The sequence below is a fragment of the Sebastes fasciatus genome, chromosome 10 (assembly GCF_043250625.1).
Source record: "Sebastes fasciatus isolate fSebFas1 chromosome 10, fSebFas1.pri, whole genome shotgun sequence".
In the NCBI taxonomy this organism is placed as follows: Eukaryota; Metazoa; Chordata; class Actinopteri; order Perciformes; family Sebastidae; genus Sebastes; species Sebastes fasciatus.
In genome coordinates, this window is record NC_133804.1 from 33,284,612 (window position 1) to 33,303,856 (window position 19,245).

Sequence of the window (19,245 nt, forward strand, 5' to 3'; positions counted from 1 at the left end):
CTTTCTTCTTCTACTAACCAAAAGTGAAACAACATTCATTTAGGAGGAAAGTAGCTTTAGCTTCGTTAGCTTCTTTTTTAAAAAAAAATGTATTTCAAAATGACAGTATCCATAGTAACAGCAGAAAACATCAAAATCATTTACATACAAAAGAAGCATATCGAAAACATAAACAAAGAGCTGTGACAAACATAAAAGGACAACAGAAATGAAACAAAACCAACATAAATTTAAAAAAAACACAATAAAAGTAAATAGATAAGTAGATAATAATAAAAAAAAGAGACCACGCGGAGTTCAGTTCATTGTTTTCCATAAATCCCATAATAACCTTTCAGCATATTGTAATTCAAGTGTTCTGAGAGATAACTAGACTTCTGCTCCTCCTCATGGCTCTGTTTTCAGGCTTTAGAAAATCTAGCCCGTGACGGGAGACTTTGACCAATCACAGGTCATTTCATTGAGAGAGCGTTCCTATTGGCTGTGCTCCGGTCATGTGACCAGAACTTGGCGTTCCTTCACCAGATTTCTACAATGGCGGCGGCGTCACAAACGTTCTCATTTTACAGCTAAACCGTGCACTACAAGATGATTCTGAAAACATCTGAGGAGAGAAATAGGCATTAATGTAACATAATATTGATTCATATTTGATCAGCGCTGCCTAGTTTGACCGTTTGGTCGGAGTTCGCGAGTGATTGACAGCCGGCTCTCATAGACGGCAGCTGGACAGCAGACCTCAGATCAGCTCTTACTGCTTGTTCTCCTCCGGTCTGTGAAATCTTGCAGATGCCGTTAGGAGCACCGGAGGACACAGAGGAACATGATTTTTTACGGGGTAACTGTTTCATGTTCTACTGTCACCATATAACGACCGTTTTATAAAAATAACTTTTTTTAATATTTGCTCCAATCTGCCTACTTCAGCTTTAAAGCACAAGGATGTGGTAAACTTGAGGAGATTTTCAGGACGACTGAGGGTAAACGTGTCTACAAAAGAATTGTTTATTGTCTCGTATACAAACAGATTTACGTCTCTGTAGTTCGTATTTGCGACACACAAAGGGCTCTGTCGTGTTCTGACTTCTGCTCGGTTGAGTTTCCTCTGTGAACCAGTTGGTGTGGTGGGAAAAGGAATTCATAGGCTTGGATGAGCTTGTGGCCGTGTGGGGGACATGTTGGGTGGGTGGTGCTTGTTGCTGGCAGTGACGTGGTGTCACAGAACTACAAGTGAAGTATGTGAAGAAAAAAATACAAATACAAACCATATAGTTTGGTATTTAATGCAACCGACACAAACGAGACAAACACAACATAATTACTTGTTTAGACATACATGTTCTACAACATATCACATTCTCAAAAAGCAGTGCTTAAACAAAACCATATTTACATATTATTATAAACTCTAACATGCATTACAAAATGTTCAAAAACGCACAATTCAAATTAAAACAATTATTAAAAGTTCCAAATATGGCTCTAAAGTCGTGTTTAGTGCGTTATGTGAGAGAGACGGATAAAATGGAGACATGCAGAAATAAGCACATTGCAGCTATAGTCAAGTATTATTGTTTGTAAAAGTCACAAATGTATTGATTTATACTAAGTTATACTTTTATAATAATGCACTTCTGGTACAACATTGACATAAGTGCAGTGCAAAGCTGTTTTTATGCCGTTGAAAATATGTTCAAGGAAAAGGCAACCGGTGCTTGTGATACTTTTATTATTTACTATAATGTAACTTTATCACATTTAGATATGTGTGTCTGAGCAAATGAAATACAGTGTATATATATCAATAATATGAGTAAAGATCTACAGCTCATTTGAAGTTAATTCTAATTCATAATCGACAATAAACTGTACAAGGCAAGCATCAATATGACGTGTTCTTAAAGAGCTACGAGCGAGAGAGAGAGTTCCACGCAGCAAAATGCCAAGTAAATGTGCAAATAACTCAAGTACGATGTGGACTTCTTTACCACTTTTTAAATACAGAGAGCTTTGCAGAGATTAGGCGACTTTACGTTTGTGTCTTCCCTGAAAATGTTCACAGTCAAGCTGGTCTGCATTAAACGATGTGCGTCCCTGACAGAACAGCAGGAATGAGGAAGCTATTCCGTACTAATGAGAAACTGATGAGCCCTTTAAAGTGAGACTCATGAGGTAGAAAGTTATAGTAAATAATGCAGGCACTCACAATTTAGATAACATGCTTTTCACCTATGGTTTTGATCTAGTGGTTCAAGCTCTGCTCTGTAAAAATAACATAAAAGCCACTGACTCAGATGCAAAATACTGGCTTTACTCTTTCCTTCAAACATTTTTTTACAAACGAGTTTATTTATTTATTGCCGACAGTTAGACGAGAGGAGCGATGCCACCAGCTACAGCCACCAGCTACAGCTTAGCTTAGCATAAACACTAGGAACAGGGAGAAAGCTTGACTAAATTTGCTACTCTAAAGATCAATTATTAACATGTTGTATCTTGGGGTTTTTTTAAGCCATAAAAACGGCAATTTGATTTTATGTGCCAGACTATTTTCTAGGCTGGAACCAGTGGAGAGACTCCAGGAAGCCACTGGTGAATAGGCATACTTCCCAAATTGTCAAACTATTCCTTTAACGCCACACTAATAAATGAGTTTACTCAGTTTGAGTGTACCTTTTCAAAAATCAAGGCTCTCAGAGGAAGTTGAGTTTGTCTGAGGTATAAACAGCACAGTGCTCTGAGTCTGAATAGAGCGGGGGAGCGGAGGGAAAGGTCACGCCCTTCAGTTCAAACTGCGGCCCGGGGTCAGAGTGGACGGGGACAGTCGGAGCGTCTGCCGAAGCTGAAACCTGAAGAGAAAGACAAAGACGAGACATGTCACGATGTATCAGAGTATCACAAATACTCACTCATACTGATGCAAAGCTGTCTGAATGAAGTCTAAAATACAGTCTATTACACAATTTGAAACGTAAACATTCTAAATGTGTCCCAGTTTATTTCCTGTTGCAGTGTATGTAAATAACATCAGCTGACAGGAAGTAAACATGGACCCAAGTTGTTGCCTAGCAACGCAATTCCGTTGCAATTCCATTGAAATGCACTAAAACGGAGCGTTTTTCATACAGAGGGTAAATACAGGTATATTCAGACAGACAGCATGAGAAAAATAAAGTTTTTTTTTTAACATTACAGCATGTAAACATGTTCTAGTAGAAACACAAAATACAAGTATGAACCTGAAAATGAGCACGATATGGGTCCTTTAAATAAATTACCAGCTATTTCTTATTTCTTATGGGAACTAGCGGAATATAATTATTGAATAGTGTTGTACTAATTTTTGTTACATTTTGAGGTAAACGTTGGGGTAATTTGACAATAATTTCAAAGACATTTTAAATAGGTTACTTGCTAATTATCACCTCTGTAAAATGAAGTGTTACCAAAAAGTCGTATGTAAATGTGTTTTGAGGAAATAAATGAACCCGACATAATTATAAGGCCTCAAACACACAAACACACCCGAAACTCCTCAGGGCATATTTCATTTGGAGAAACACCGACTAGACAATTTTGGTTCGTAAATAGATGTTGAAAATTACAATTGCACTTTTATGTATCAAGCATTTCTCTACCTCTGAATAAGGTGGCGGCACATCCACTGTAGGATGGTCGTGTATCTGCAGAGTGAAGCAACACATAACATGTTAGTGGTGGAGATGGGAAAACATAAACAGAGCTCTAGTGTTGTGCCAACAAGAGAGGAGAAGGTCTCTCTATGAAACGCGACACACACTAACCAGCGGGACAGTCGGAGTATAAGAAGGCTGAGCGGGGTAGTGTGTCTCAGAGGGCTCCGTGAGTTGGTCTGACCTCGGTCCAACAGGCTCATGGTCATACTGCAGTTTGAATTAAACAGAAACACGATGGGTCATTATGATGTCAACAGCAGGACTTGTAACTATGGAGTATTGTACACATACACGTGTAACGTAGCCTCACCTCATGGTAATGCACATCAGGTTCGGCAGCAGCAGCCGTCTCCTCTTTGGAGGAGCTCTTTCCGCAGCAGCAGCGCCTCACGCAATAGCAGAAAAGTGAGGTGAGGAAAACACCAAAACCAATACCGATATGAGACGGCTCAAAAGGTATCGCTGAAACAATGAGGCGATCAGTTAGTCCATGGGCAGAAAAAAATATCGCAAACAATTTTTGATAAATCGTGTAATTTAGCAGGAATGTTTTTATATATTTGCTGCTTTGATTCCTCTCAAATGTGAGCATTTGATTTGTACTACTGTCTTGGACATAGAAAGAGATGTCAACAGGAAGTAGATAATGACAATATGACATGGTGACATAGTCATGTGACACACACAGGTTACTTACGCTTCATTTCCAGTGACAACACCACAGCCACGTCGCCGTTATGATCTGTGATCTCATAGCGTCCGTTGCATGCCATCTGGAGGGCCTCATTTTCAATCCCACATGGGTGTAACAGATTAAACCCTGTGCAGTCATGGTCATCCAAATCCCACTGAAGCCTGCCTTCACGAACTATGTCGATCGACATATCTCCCGGCTGATTGTCGATTTCAGGGAAGAAGTCAATGTTGCAGGAGTCTGGCTTCAGATCAGAAGTGAGGTTGAAGCGTTCACCAGATTTCCGTTCAAAGTTCCATTCGATTCCTGGAAGACAGGACGCGTTAAGACCCCAAATCTTCTTAGTACCAAACACTCCTCCTGTACAGTCTTGGTTCTTAGTGTAGAGTTTCTAGTTTAGTCTTTCACATCGCATGGCAGCTGTGATCAGCTTAAAGGAATAATACAACATTATGGGAAAACTGTTTATTCGCTTTCTTGCTGAGAGTTAGGGGAGAAGACTGTTTTTGTTTCCAGTTTTTGCGCTAAATTAAGTTATATTTATATATATGTGTGTGTGTTATCAATCTTTTCATCTAACTCTCAGCAAGAAAGCGAATAACCAAATTTCCCAAAATGTGGTCCTTTAAATTCCTGTCGGTTATAATGGATCTCAATGATGATTTGGACGTTTTTTGTCCATCTGCTCACGTTCCAAAGCATTTCCAAAATATGGCAACATACAAACACGTCTTCCATTGGTCCATTCACTTAAGAAAAAGCCCTGTTTGAGTTGGGGCTGCACGATTATGGCCAAAATGGATAATCCCGATTATTTATCATGATTATTATTATATGATTTTAGGGAAAAAATATTTGTATTGCCCTTTCACATTTAAATAAATAGAGCAATACTTTCACTTCCATGTTGTGCTACATTCCTGCTAAGGTCCTTATTCACAGAGCCTCTCCTAGAAGCAAAATATTAATACAAATTAATTATGAATAAAAATTCATTTTCACATTTTATATTCCGGCTAATTAATTATGTTAGTCTTTGCATCAAAATAAGACTTAAAGGTAGGGTCGACGATGTTGGAAAGCTAGCATCATTTAGCATCCTCTCAGGAGCTCCGTCTAAACCCCCTCCCTCCCCTCGGGGCTCCTTCCAAGGCAACGCCCCCCCCCACACACACACACACACACACACACACACACATGCACGAGCACCGCCGCATCGTAACTACTTCCCAGACACAGAGTGGAGAGAGGACCTCAACTCAACAACGCTACCTCATGACAAGTAACTGCAGCAGTGCTACTGCAGGGCTGAGTTTTCTCAGGCAGTGATCGGTAGACGTTTTTACAGGATTACAGCAGCTACAGATGACGGCTCTTTTCCGCTCCTTTTTCAGAGCTCATCAGTAATGGATCACTGTCGGGGTGTAAAGACCATTTCAACCAATATAACAGATAGTGTTTACTGGAGAACATCGTCAACCCTGCCTTTAATATTAAGTTTGGTTCTTCATCTGATTTTAGTGCATTTTCTTTTTGCCCGGGTAAATGGAGTTATATACAGTATATTATTCTTCTACTCTGGACTGAAGCCGCAACATTAAGGAAAGTTTTTCAGGCTTCACTTTTGGGGAGTCGTCATGTCGCTGTAGGGTTTGCACGCAGCAGCAGCGTGAAGGCTTCTCAAAAATGAAGCCAAAACATCTGGATCGCCCCCCTGGTGGCTGGCTGGTAGACTAGGAAGCGCTTGATTTGATATGCAGCGGAGTTTCTATGAGCAGAGCATTTTAAACGTCAATATCGCAGTCGATCATGTCCAAAAATCGTGATCGTAATATTCGATAAATTGTGCAGCCCTACTTTGAGTGACGTATCTGGGAGCCAATCAGTAAACTACAACGATTTTACACCAAAAGCCGAAGCGGAGGCCGGTTCGTCAGATTGGTCGGTGAGTGAGCATCTGGATGAACAGCAGAGAGGCAGATTGTGCTGCAGGAGTCGTTTCTAACAACTTCCTGATGCTTTTTGATTGTAACAGGGTGAATCCAAATCTGACCACAGCCGCCGTCCTCTGCGAAGGATAAATCTACAAACGCTTGAGGTTAGAAAGATATTTATAAGTAAGTTAACAAGTTGATTCTGAAGTATATACTTAAAGTCATCTGACACTTATTAAAAAAAACACAGAGGTTACTTACGCTCCATTTGCAGTGACACCACTAAGGCTGTGTTGTTGTCCTGATCTCTGATCTCATAGCGTCCCTTGCACGACATCTGGAGGTACTCGTTTGAAATCTCACATGGCTTTAACAGATGAAACCCCACGCAGTCGAGTTCATCCAAACCCTCCTGCAGCCTGCCTCCACGAACTATCTCATTCTTCAACACCCTCGACCGATGGACTCTCTCTGGGAAGAAGTAAATGTTGCAGGAGTTTGGTTCCAGATCAAAAGAGAAGCTGAGGCGTCCACCAAGTCTCCGGGAAAAGGTGTTTGTGGACGCTGGAAGACAGGCAAGAGAGAGAATATATCAAAGTGATATCCCAACATCTTTACAGTGTCAAACACTCCTCCCGTATAGTCTTGGTTTCTGGTGCAAGTCTCTCACATGGCGGCTGCGATCAACTTAAAGGAATAATCCAACATTTTGGGAAATTTGGTTATTTGCTTTATTACGGAGAGTTAGATGAGAAGGTCGAAACCCCTTTCAAGTCAAGTACATTTTAAGTTATCTCATGACACTTTTCATATAGAGCAGGTCTGATGATACGTGTCTACGGGGGCGTTTTTTATTGTGAGGGATCGTCTCGCTTCCCAGCGTTGGACGCTTGATGGGCTGCCACTAGACACAAGGCAGTCGGCACCTGATTGGACAAAGGCTTTCCGTCCGTGGGCTGCTGCTCCCAGCTTTCAAACCGGAAACAACATGGCGTTTGGAAACTTTCTTCTCTTATTTCACAAAAATAGTTCACCGAAACGTGTTTCTGAAAACATTTTATGCGAGAAATACGCCACGCAGTTGCTGAATCTGTCTGTACTTGGGATCGACAAGGCTTAGTTTAAAACTGCGAGTCGCATCAGACGCCCTTGATTTGCATAAAGTAGCCTAGACCTCAACTTCATGCAAATGAGGAGCGGGCGACCTATACTAACCCAAACTAACTTATAGTCAATATAATATTACACTTAAATGCTTAAAACCAAATGACCAAAAGAAGAGTGTGACATCCACAGTGTCTTGACAAAAAAGAAGTGCTAGGATAGGAAATTAAATTAAATTGAGAACTAAGAAGGATCTTCACCTTTTACTCTAAGTGTGTGCGTGGACACCTCATTCCCGTATTTGTCTCTCATTACGTAGCGACCGCTGTTTTCCTGAGTTAAATCAAGCAACGAAAGGTAGCCCGTCACTATGAGCTTTCTGTCCGCTGAGATTTTGTCGCCCTCTTTCCACAAGATCGTCACATTCGAGCTGTCCTTGGGGATGAACTCGATGAGGACGACCTTTCTGCGCCGTTGGACGTGATATTTGCCCCCGTACTCCTCCTCCTTGTAACTGTCATCTGAGAAGCCTATAGTGAGAGAAAGTACAACAGAAACCGTATGAATGTACCAGACATCTTTTTTTCCCATAATTTTTCTTAACGATTTTTTATATATTTTAACATGATTTAAATTTACATTATGATGTCAATTAATTTGGCAACCTTTGTGAGTAAGTAATAAACCTGGACATATAGTATATCACAGTAAAATAATATTGTATGTACTAGGCCAAGAGTCAACAACCTGCAGCTCCGGAGCCACATGCGGCTCTTTAGCTCCTCTCCAGTGGCTCCCTGTGGATTTTTTAAAATGGAAATGAGTAACTGTTATTTGTTTACATTTTCATTTTTATTTATCATTGTTGTAGGTCTATGGTACGACGGTACGTCAAAATATTAGGGCCAGGGTCAGAAGTTTACGAGAAAAAAAAGCCGTAATATGAGAATAAAGTCATAATATTATAAAGTAGTAATTTTACGTGTTATTTTCTTTTTTCGCAAATCTCGTAAAGTTATGACTTTATTCTCGTAATAATGCAACTTTTTTCTCGTAAAGTTATGACTTTATTCTCGTAATATTACAACTTTTTTCTCGTAAAGTTATGACTTTATTCTCGTAATAATACGACTTTTTTCTCGTAATATTCTGACTTTATTCTGTAAATCTCAGATGTTTTTTCCCTCAATGTGGCCCTAATACTCCGTAGTACATTGTCTCTTTGGCCCTCACTGCATTAGACTTATATACTATATACTTAGACTATAAACTGTGTTACCTTCATCACAATGATCACATGTTTTGCGGCTCCAGACAGATTTTTTTTTTTTTTGCCTTAAATGGCTCTTTAGATAGTAAAGGTTGCCGACCCCTGGATTAGGCTATACGTTTACACTACTATGGATGCTTATTATAATTCGTATTCAGATCTTTTATTTAAGTAAAAGTAGAAATACCACAATGTTACAAGTAAAAGTCCTGCATTCAAAATTAAAGTACAAAGGTACTTTTAGCTAAATGTATTGGGTAGTAAGTGTTAAATTATGAACCTAAAATATGACATAACTTGAGTGCACAAATTATTATCAACATACAATACAATAATAATAATAATAATAATAATTAAAGACTTTAGGGGGTTACCTATTAGTGTTGCAGGACAAGTTACAAATATATAATTATTAAGACATTACAATATATACAATATTGTAGCACATTATTTTTAATTAAATTTTTATCTCTAATAATGCAGTTTTGTATATTATATAACTAACTATATAATGAAGTAAAAAAAGTACAAAGGTACTTTTAGCTAAATGTGTTGGGTAGTAAGTGTTAAATTATGGACCTAAAATATGACATAACTTGAGTGCATAAATTATTATCAACATACAATACAATAAAAAAATATAATAACACAGAAAACATAATTATAATAATAATAATAATAATAATAATAATAATAATAATTGAAGACTTTAGGGGGTTACCTATTAGGGTTGCAGGACAAGTTACAAATATATCATTAAGACATTACAATATATACAATACAATATTGTAGCACATTATTTTTAAGTGCATTTTTATCTCTAATAATGCAGTTTTGTATATTATATAACTAACTATATAATGTAGTAGAGTACAAGTGTAAGACATACTATTACTTAACTTACTGCTGAGTCTTAATAGTAATATTATTAATATTTATTTTAACATTTACTCACCTTTACAGACAAAGGCACCCAGCAACAACAACAACACTATCATCATCTGGTCCTGTGTGAACCGTCTTCCACCGGTTTATAGTTAATAAAGACTTAAACTAAGAACTAAAACTAAGATATATTCACAGTATTGAGACAGGGGTTGCACAATGCACATATTCCGAGTCCGCACTATGTTTATATCCTTGTTATTATGAGTCCTATCTGCTGCCGGGTTGCAGAGCTCCGTCTCTGGGCTCTGGTTCCACCCAACAGGGCGTTTCTATGGAGGCTCTCATGATGCGTTTACGTACTGTCGGAAATAACTGAGAGGTGCCAGCATGGCTGCAGACTGCTGCATGGCAAGCCACCAAGCTCAGTGGGCATGCGTGGTGTATATGGTGTTTTTATTGGACTTTATTAGTGGTAACCCACAGAAGACATTCCACAAATGTGTACCATGATCTGCAAATATTTCACTATCTACAAATGTATTTTTGTATTTGTGTTATGTAAAGTCACATCCACAAAAATACAGGGCGATTTGCACTTTATTCTCGTAATATTACGACTTTTTGCTGGTAAAGTTATGACTTTATTCTCATTAAATTACAACTTTTTTCTGGTAAGTTATGACTTTATTCTCGTAATATTACGACTTTTTTTCTCGTAAAGTTATGACTTTATTCTTGTAATATTACGACCTTTTTCTGGTAAATTTATGACTTTATTCTCATTAGATTACGACTTTTTTTCTGGGAAAGTTATGACTATTCTCGTAATATTACAACTATTTTTCTCGTAAAGTTATGACTTTATCCTCGTAATATTACGACTTTTTTTCTTGTAAAGTTATGACTTTATCCTCATTAAATTCCGACTTTTTTTCTCGTAATATGACTTTATTCTTGAAATCTCAGATTTTTTTTCCCACTCAATACCCCTTTCATCAATCATAACTAATGATTTCTGCTCTTCACAGAATGCTTTTATGTGGCATTCAGATGTTACACTTAAACTCTCTCCACTTGGGTCCCATTTTACTGACCCTTTACACCTATGGAAGTTTTTATTGGACTTTATTAGTTGTAACTCAGAAGACATTCCACAAATGTGGACCATGATCTGCAAATATTTCACTATCCACAAACATGTATTTTTGTATTTGTGTTGTGTAAAGTCACTCCCACAAAAATACAGGGCGATTTGCAAATACACATAACTTACTCTGTAAATACGTATTTTAAGGTTTACATGTAAAGTGATATATCTACACATTTGTGCATCTAATTCTACACGTGGAATGATATTTGCAGATCGCTTCCTGTGGATTTATGGGCCATGAATAAAAGTAATTTCCTCCTCCACAAAAGAGGCAGTTTCCCCATCAGGTCCGTGTGATTCTTTCTTCAGAATGAACTCAGTTTCTTGCACAATCTTTTCAAAGTCCTGATACTGATGATAATGATGATGTGGTGCTGATGTGCCAAAAGATGAAGTATTTTGTTATTAACACGTTAACTCTGACAGAATTAAATAAATTGCTGGAATATGCCTTTAATAGTTTAACAGCTAGAAACTCAGCTAGTGTGGTTTGATCACATTCGATCAACAGCGGGGAACTTCCTCGTAACATTAGCAACAAAAAGAGAAGAAAAACAACAAAAGCAAAAACAACAAAAATTGTTCCAACTTTATAAGTAAACAGAAAAAGACGTTGATTGTGAAAATAGTTTTTCGGGCGTTTCACCAGCAGCATGACGTAAGGCAATTACAGAAAACATTCAACCATAAACAAGTCGCATCTGTGATCTCATGCATGCAACAATAACGTAACACTGAAAGGAGCACATTCTTACAAAACAATTAAAATGTAGAGTACTTCTGTTGTTTGCATCCATTTTTTTCTTTAAATGCAGATTGTTTTTGGGGTTGTATTGTGGCGTCAGTACTTTTACGCAGTTCCCTTTATACATGTTTCTTTATTCATTAAATGTGGTGGTAGCTGACGCAAAAATTGTGGTTCAGATTAAATTTCATACATAAAAATTCATTCAATGCAGCTAACTGCAGCTTTCCTCTGGGATGTAATAATTGGCTTAATTTCAAAAAGTCAAAACACAGTTACATATCTTTACACATATAACGCAGACAAATATTTGTATCACATATAACTATTTTACATTGATTTCAAGGCTTCATGATCGGGGGAGTTTCTCAAAGCGGAAAGAATAGCTTATTGAAAAAAACAAAAAATCCAGTTTAAACAAAATCTAGAAATATTCACCAAAAGAGTGTAACAGTTTCCAGTATAGGACTTACATGTTTAAAAAACATAATACAAATAAAAAATATTGCATATAATTTCTCAAAATGTAAAAGATAAAAACCACACAGACACGTTGATATATGATGTATGTAAGGCTGAATTGGCACATAACGGTTTGAAACAATCATAATAAAAATATTATATTAGTAAAGCTGGTTGAAGTGGCTTAAAGACTCACTGGAACATCTGTCCTTCCTCTGATATCCTTGGCAGCAGGAGGAAGTGTACATTATGCATAACCTGAGTTTATGGTGCACACATTAATATTACACACTGATTATAGCAGTTCACTCTACGATAACTACAGTATGGAGCTTTAATCTTCCATACCGGTAATATAATCATTTGCAGGAATCAAGTTAAAATTATATATGGTCTTGGTTTATTACTCCTCTAATGCTGAGTAGTGATGCTCATTTTGAAAAATGTTCTTAACCGATAACCGACCCTCGTTAACCGATTATTAACCGTTAACCGACAAGATTTGTGCCTCTCATGCAGCGGTGCTCCAGCTGCAGGAGCACAACAGATATTGGTTGACGGGAGTCTCCAGTTCACCGTCTTGGAGTGTTAACTTAGCAGCTATGATGCTGCGTGTAGTGTCGCGGACATGCAGCCACTTTCCCAGTAAAAGTCTCCACCGCACATTTAGTTTAGTTTAGCAGGTTGTCCGCTGTGTGTCTGCCCGGCGCAACTTTAGCGAGTGTCCAACAAACAGTGTGTGTGTTTGTTCTACGTTAGCAGCTCTAGCATTGCCGGAGGCTTCGTGCTCGCCGCCGCCACACGTAGTCTGCGTAACTTTAGTGAGTTTCCATCAGACCGTGTGTGTGTGTTGGCGGTGAGTGTGAGGTTGTTGGTGGCGTTATAGCTGTGAGCGTAGGTGTAGCAGTGTGTGGACAGTTTATTTGTCGGTGAATAAATGCTACTAAACTACAACTCCTCCGCTCCGCTCAAGCGAGCCGGAGAGACCGGAGCCGACTTCCTGTATCCTGTAACTCCGGCTCCGCCTCTTAAGGTGGGTTGTTAAGGTGGACCAGCTTTTCTCCTTAAAGAGACGAGCCGCTCCTCTGATCCGCTCAGCTTTTGAGTTAATTATTAATATTTCTTTTAACCGTTTTAACCGATAGCGTTAATTGGTTCAAATGTTTAATGTCGGTTAACGGTTAAACGGTTATTTATGGACATCCCTAATGCTGAGTAATCAAGAGTTACTGGAGCACTGGCCTCTTTGATCACACCGCATTAGTGTTTATATTCATAGAAAGACTATATTCCGCATTTTAACCTACGATAAGTCCGGTCAACATGGTGTGAATGATATCATGAATGATAGCTGTAGCCGTGGCTGAGTTTATCTGAGGTATAAACATCACAGACAGTTGAGTCTGAACCGAGGGGGGGAGCAGAAGGAAAAGTTAGTCCCTTCAGCTCAAACCTTTGCGCGGGGTCCGAGGAGAGACAATCGGAGCCGAGTAGAGGAGCTGGATCGAGTCCCTGCCGTCCTAGAGGTGCAAACTGGAGAGAGAAGTGGGAAATATGAACAAGGAAAACGTGTTTTAATGAAACAGTGTCGGTGAAGAGAGTGTGCCTTTTGAAGGGCCAAAAAAATGAATCAGAATGAGGACTCTCTTGATTTTTGTTTAGATAATTACCTACATTTCATGAATTTTGTGTGTTTGTGTGTGTGTACCTCAGGCTGAGGGGGGTTCACATGGATATTCATTGAGCTGTACGCCTGTAAGGTAAAACAAATCATGCAAGTCAGAAAAAGGAGTACATAAACAGGAAGTATAATGTTAGCATGGATTCAATGCGTTATGCTGTGGGCCTTGTTTTTTTTTTTTTTAAGTTATTTTTTTGGGGGGATTTTTCCATTTTTATTGAGGACAGTGGATAGTCTTGAAAGGGGGGAGAGAGAGAGTGGATGCGGAAAGGGCCACAGGCCGGATTCGAACCCGGGCCGCCGCGGTCAGGACCAAGCCTTGATACATGGACGCCCGCTCTACCAACTGAGCTAACCCAGGCGCCCGGCCTTGTTTTTTTAGCCTATATTTCTATACATTTGGGCAAAATTGGCACCATCAAAAGTATGCAGAATTAGCTATTAGCAGTTCCTGTTTGCAATGTACCCATGCATATACAAACAACTACCACTGGATTACTTTTATACTGAACAAAAACATGAGTTCTGGAGTTATAAGAAGTGTTGGGCATAATGATGGGGATCACACCGAACCTATAAATGTGTGTATCATGTCTGTGTGTGTTAGAGGATAGGTTCACCTTCTGTCTGCCTTAAAAACAATAGACTGGTGCTCACTATGAAACAAGTTTTACTTGCTGTAATCATTCATACTGGTCATACTGACCATCAAGAGTTCCCTTCTTAATGTGATACCAAGTTAAAGGGACTGTTTGTAACTTCTTACACTTAGAAGTCATTACTGGTCGGTGTCCCATGCACGCTCGCGTGTGGCTACGCTGTTCAGACCCAGACTCCAACACACACTACACGGAAGCACCAAAACCACAAAGCCCGTCTGTTAAACAGTGTTGGCCGCGGTCGGAGGACGCGGGGGAGACCGTAGCTTTGGTCTCCAGGGTCGGAGTCTCTGCTGTACTCTGCTCCTCTGCTCCTCTGCCTGCCTTCACTCACACACCGCGCTCATTACTCGTTACTCGCTTGCTCAGCTCGCTCCACCTCTCACGTGCATGCTGCTCACTCCACACTGCAGAAGAGTTAGTTTAGCTCTGAGAATATCTAGTGAATGTACAGTGGACGTTTGTGCAGAAATAACTGCTGCAGCTCCTCCAGACCAACAGAGGTTTCCCGTGTCTTGTGAATGACGGGGCTCCACTGAGAGAAACGTTATCGTCTCCGACCAAAACTCCGGTGTCTCCCCCGTTCCCTCCGGCCGCGGTCGGGAGGCTGAGGCAGGAAAAGCCAACACTAGGATCAGCATTGATTCATGGAGAGACCTTCGTCTGGTCAGCTAACATTACTGCCAAGCAGCTGAAATATAGAGTGATATTGTGCTTTTAGCTGACGTGTGTCGCCTCACTGTTTTGATGGATTCTCGTTCATGTCTATGTAGAGCGAGCACAAGCGACAGCAACAGGACGCTGACTTTAGTTGACTTAACGGCCACAGGTGTCGCTGTTAACAAGACATTTCTGATTCTTACATAGAGTCCCTTTAAAGGGACTCTATGTAAGAATCAGAAATTGCTTGTAAACAGTGAGGCGACACACGTCAGTGTGCTTCCGTGTAGTTTGTGTTGGAGTCTTGTCTGAACAGCGTAGGCACACGCGAGCGCGCATGGGACACCGACCTGCAATGATTTATACGTGTAAGAAGTTACAAACAGTCCCTTTAAGGGGCAAAATCTTCCAAAGTTAAAACTTTCGTTCAACATGTCCTCCTCACACAGTATCTCTGCCTCAAGTATCTCTCCCTCCGCACCACCCCTTACCCTGACAAGGTAACACCTACCGGTTGCTCAAGAGAGATATTTGTAGGTTCTCTAGAAAAGAGGGAATTCATCGGCTGATATGAGTTATCCGGAGCAGGTGCAGCAGAGGAACTTGGGCCTGCAGGTTGATTCAAATCCTGCAAATTTGGAAGGACGATAGTGAAGTAAAAATAGCATCATAATATTATAAACAGTTGGTCTGAATGCCTGTTTTGAGGAAGTACTTACATGGTAATACACAGTCGGCGCAGATGCAGTCTGAGGAGCGGACTCGTCCCTTTTAGAAGAGCTCTTTTTACAACAGCACTTTCTCACACAGCAACAGCACAAAATCAGCGCTAGGGCAACCGCGACACCGATACCAACATAAACAAACGTATTAAATGGTTCTGTAAGAGCAGAAGAAGGGGGAGAGGAGGGTTATGGTAATTCTTTATCATCATTTACATACATTTTTCCAAAATAATGTGCTGCTGCTCACTAGGGTTATTTTGTACCACCACTTCCGTAGTCAGGGCCAGGTTGCCTTGCGGGTCTATGAACTCAAAGGTGCCAGAGTCGGTGCTTTTCACAGGATCAATAACAAAGCGATCCTGCTTGACCTCAATAGGGAAAAAGTTATTTCCTATTTTGTGTTGGGTGCTGTGACCTCTTTCTATCAATGTGAATGGCGGCTTCCCCTCAAATGTAAAAGTCACAGTCCACAGGGTGTCAGTCGGTACTCGAGGATACTTGATGGCGAGCATCTCGTTCACCTTTGCAGGAATGGTTCTTTTGTTCGCTGTGTGATAAAGAGTATAAGAACATTTAATCAGATGTGCAGCAGTCTAAAAGCTCACATGCAGCTTCTATCAAGTTCCTAATATCACCTTCTATTGCGAGCCCTTTCCGAGACAGCAAAGTGTTGTCTTTTGCTCTGACGTTGTAGTGGCCCATGTCAACCTGAGTGAGGTCCTTCATCACCCAGGCATTACGCTTTATCGACCCTCTACTTCTCTGACTGGTCGGAGCAGTGCGATTCCACAGGACCGTTTGCGTTTTCACTTTGCCAAGGGGAGTGAACTCCAGGAATTCAGCCTCTCTAGGAATATTAATGGAATATATATCCCCGTAATACTGCGTTATCGTCTCAGAACATTCTGAAAAAAGCACATACAAAAAAAATGTATTGCACACACCTAATAGAAATACTTATTCCCACAAAGGTTTTCTGATTGAATAGAGCCTTTAAATATAAAAAATATTGTAAAATTCTCACCCTTAATTGTCAGTGTGAGGATAACATGTGTTCTATTGCCATTAGTTGACACGGAAAAAGATCCGCCGTCATGTCTTTCAGTCAAATCTGTGAATCTAACCCGGCCAAAGGAAACTTTGAGGCGTCGGTCCTTTGACTGGATCGGTGGACGACACAAAGACATTTAACTCAGGACAGACTTCAGTTTGCTGTATGACTTCCGTCATATATTCCACATCTTGGATGTCATAGCAACATTGGTGATGGTATAAATTATTGCGCCAAAAGCTGCTCACCTTCCCCTCATCCATCAGGAGCTTCCTGGATCCCGATTTCGAAATGAAGTACATCTGTCCATCAAATATGGGTGGTGAATAAGAAAACGGCAACGTCAAACTGCCGCCGTAGCACTCCAACACATCTCTAAAAGGATTGGATGAAGCTTCGATCAGACAGGCACAAGAGAAGAAGAGATAGATGGAGGGATACGTTAAGATAAGTCAGATATAAAACATCTGAGAACATGTGGATAACATACTGTAAGCAATACATTTGATACCACTCACAGAACAAATTGTGAATTATTTTGTATATGCGTGAATGTAATAATAGCTGCAGATGTAAACCAACTTCTTTTGGCTGGACCGCAGAGGGCCAGCCCGACAAACGCAAAAGTCTGTCACTGACTGACTGAGTGATGAAGTTACAGGATTGGTCGGCCGACTGTTGGAATTTCCTCATTGGTCGTTGCTCTTTCAAAATGAAAAGGCGGAGAACAGTTCTGTGTTTACGTTTTCTGAGGAGCGTGTCAGCGATTCAATGCATCATTACATCGTGCTGTTGTTGTGCATGTGCTATTGTTTATGTTCGTTTTGTGCTTCGTATTGTGTTACCGTGCATTCACACCAAGCGCGAAGCAAATTTTCGCTTCGCTTTCCTCCAGAAATAACCACTGTTGCTGCTTTGTACGTGTTGTGGAAGTCCCAGATATGTCAGAAAACCAAACGCTGTCGTGTCTGGGTTCATAACGTCACCCGGCGGCGAGCTGTATTCACATACTGTATCTGTATCTAGCGAGCAACACGCCGTCAATATCGCTGTCGATCATGTTCATTTAATTGTGGGAAGCCAAAATCGTAGTCGTAATATTTGATTAATTGTGCCGCCCTACTTTGAGTGACGTATCTGGGAGCCAATCGGTAAACTACAACTACTTTCAAATTATGCTAACTTTCCAACATCGTCGACCCTACCTTTAACTAAGTGAATGAATTTAAAGGTCAAATGTAAGTGTAATGTAAGTAGGGCCTAGACATGAACGAGCATCGCTCAACACAGTGAGGCGACACACGTCAGCTAAAAGCACAATATCACTCTATATTTCAGCTGCTTGGCAGTAATGTTAGCTGACCAGACGAAGGTCTCTCCACGAATCAATGCTGATCCTAGTGTTGGCTTTTCCTGCTTCAGCCTCCGGGGCTCCGCAGCGAGAAACGTTATCGTCTCCGACCGGCACAATAACGTTTCTCTCTGCTGAGCCCTGTCACTTCACAAGACACGGGAAACCTCTGTTGGTCTGGAGGAGCTGCAGCAGTTATTTCTGCACAAACGTCCACTGTACATTCACTAGATATTCTCAGAGCTAAACTAACTCTTCTGCAGTGTGGAGTGTGCAGCATGCACGTGTAGAGGTGGAGCGAGACAGCGAGAACGTGCGCGGTGTGTGAGTGAAGGCAAGCAGGCAACGGAGCAGAGACTCCGGCCAAACACGAGCTTGCATGGGATTCCGACCCGGTAGATTTATACGTGTAAAAACTTACAAGCAGTCCCTTTAAAGCTAATAAAACGCAAAAGGATGTAGAATATAGACCTGGTCCAAAAGATTATTTTGTATACTTGATAATCTGTGTTTGGGTTGTAAAATAAATGCTGTGAAATTCCAAAGGGTCAGGAAGGAATGATGTCAAAGGTGAAACTGATCACATGACATCTAAAGTCATTGATCCCTTCTGTGTGGTGCCGGTACAACCGACCCCGGTCTCCCCTACAGCGCACAAGTAAGGACAGGTAAATGTGAAACGGGTTAAACCCGGAAGCATTTCTTCTGCGAGGCTGTTTGATCTATTTTATTATATACTCACCACCCAACAGGTGGACGCAGCAAACAGTCAGGTAGAAGATCAACATGTCCTGCAGAGACAGGAGACGTTTATTATCAGTTTATTATCAACACATGTGACCAGTTCTACCAGAGAGCTCAACAACATCTGGACACATCCAGCACAACATTAGAATAAAACCTGACAAACAGTTGAACTACTCACTGAAAGTTCTTCCCTTCTGTGTTCCGGTCGAGTTTGAGTTTTACTAGAGGAAGAAAGAAAACAACAGAACTGGGAGAGGCTTCTCTCCTCTCGCTGCTCTGTCTGCGTTATCACTGCGCAAACTGCAAACTGCGCAAATCTATCAGGCGGTGATCCCAACGAACCAAGGTGTGTGTGTGTGTGTGTGTGTGCGTGTATGTGTGTGCGTGTGTGTGTGTGTGTGTGTGTGCGTGTGTGTGTGTGTGTGTGTG

General features: G+C 40.5%; 2 protein-coding genes across 2 annotated transcripts; both read right to left on the reverse strand.

The window, feature by feature from the left end:
* Positions 1–1,267: 1,267 nt before the first annotated feature.
* On the reverse strand, positions 1,268–9,987 carry LOC141774774 (uncharacterized). The gene is made up of 8 exons (XM_074647602.1): positions 9,653–9,987; positions 7,688–7,957; positions 6,585–6,887; positions 4,393–4,695; positions 4,006–4,157; positions 3,804–3,902; positions 3,639–3,683; positions 1,268–2,849 (listed from the first exon to the last, which is right to left on the reverse strand). Exons 1-8 carry the CDS (start codon positions 9,696–9,698, stop codon positions 2,694–2,696), a joined length of 1,374 nt encoding a protein of 457 aa, XP_074503703.1. The 5' UTR covers positions 9,699–9,987; the 3' UTR covers positions 1,268–2,693.
* A 1,176-nt stretch (positions 9,988–11,163) lies between these two features.
* LOC141774772 (uncharacterized) lies at positions 11,164–19,091 on the reverse strand. The gene is made up of 10 exons (XM_074647599.1): positions 18,995–19,091; positions 18,812–18,860; positions 16,967–17,112; positions 16,692–16,827; positions 16,303–16,572; positions 15,915–16,214; positions 15,662–15,822; positions 15,454–15,570; positions 13,651–13,695; positions 11,164–13,475 (listed from the first exon to the last, which is right to left on the reverse strand). Exons 2-10 carry the CDS (start codon positions 18,855–18,857, stop codon positions 13,281–13,283), a joined length of 1,416 nt encoding a protein of 471 aa, XP_074503700.1. The 5' UTR covers positions 18,858–18,860; positions 18,995–19,091; the 3' UTR covers positions 11,164–13,280.
* Between the last annotated feature and the right edge of the window lie 154 nt (positions 19,092–19,245).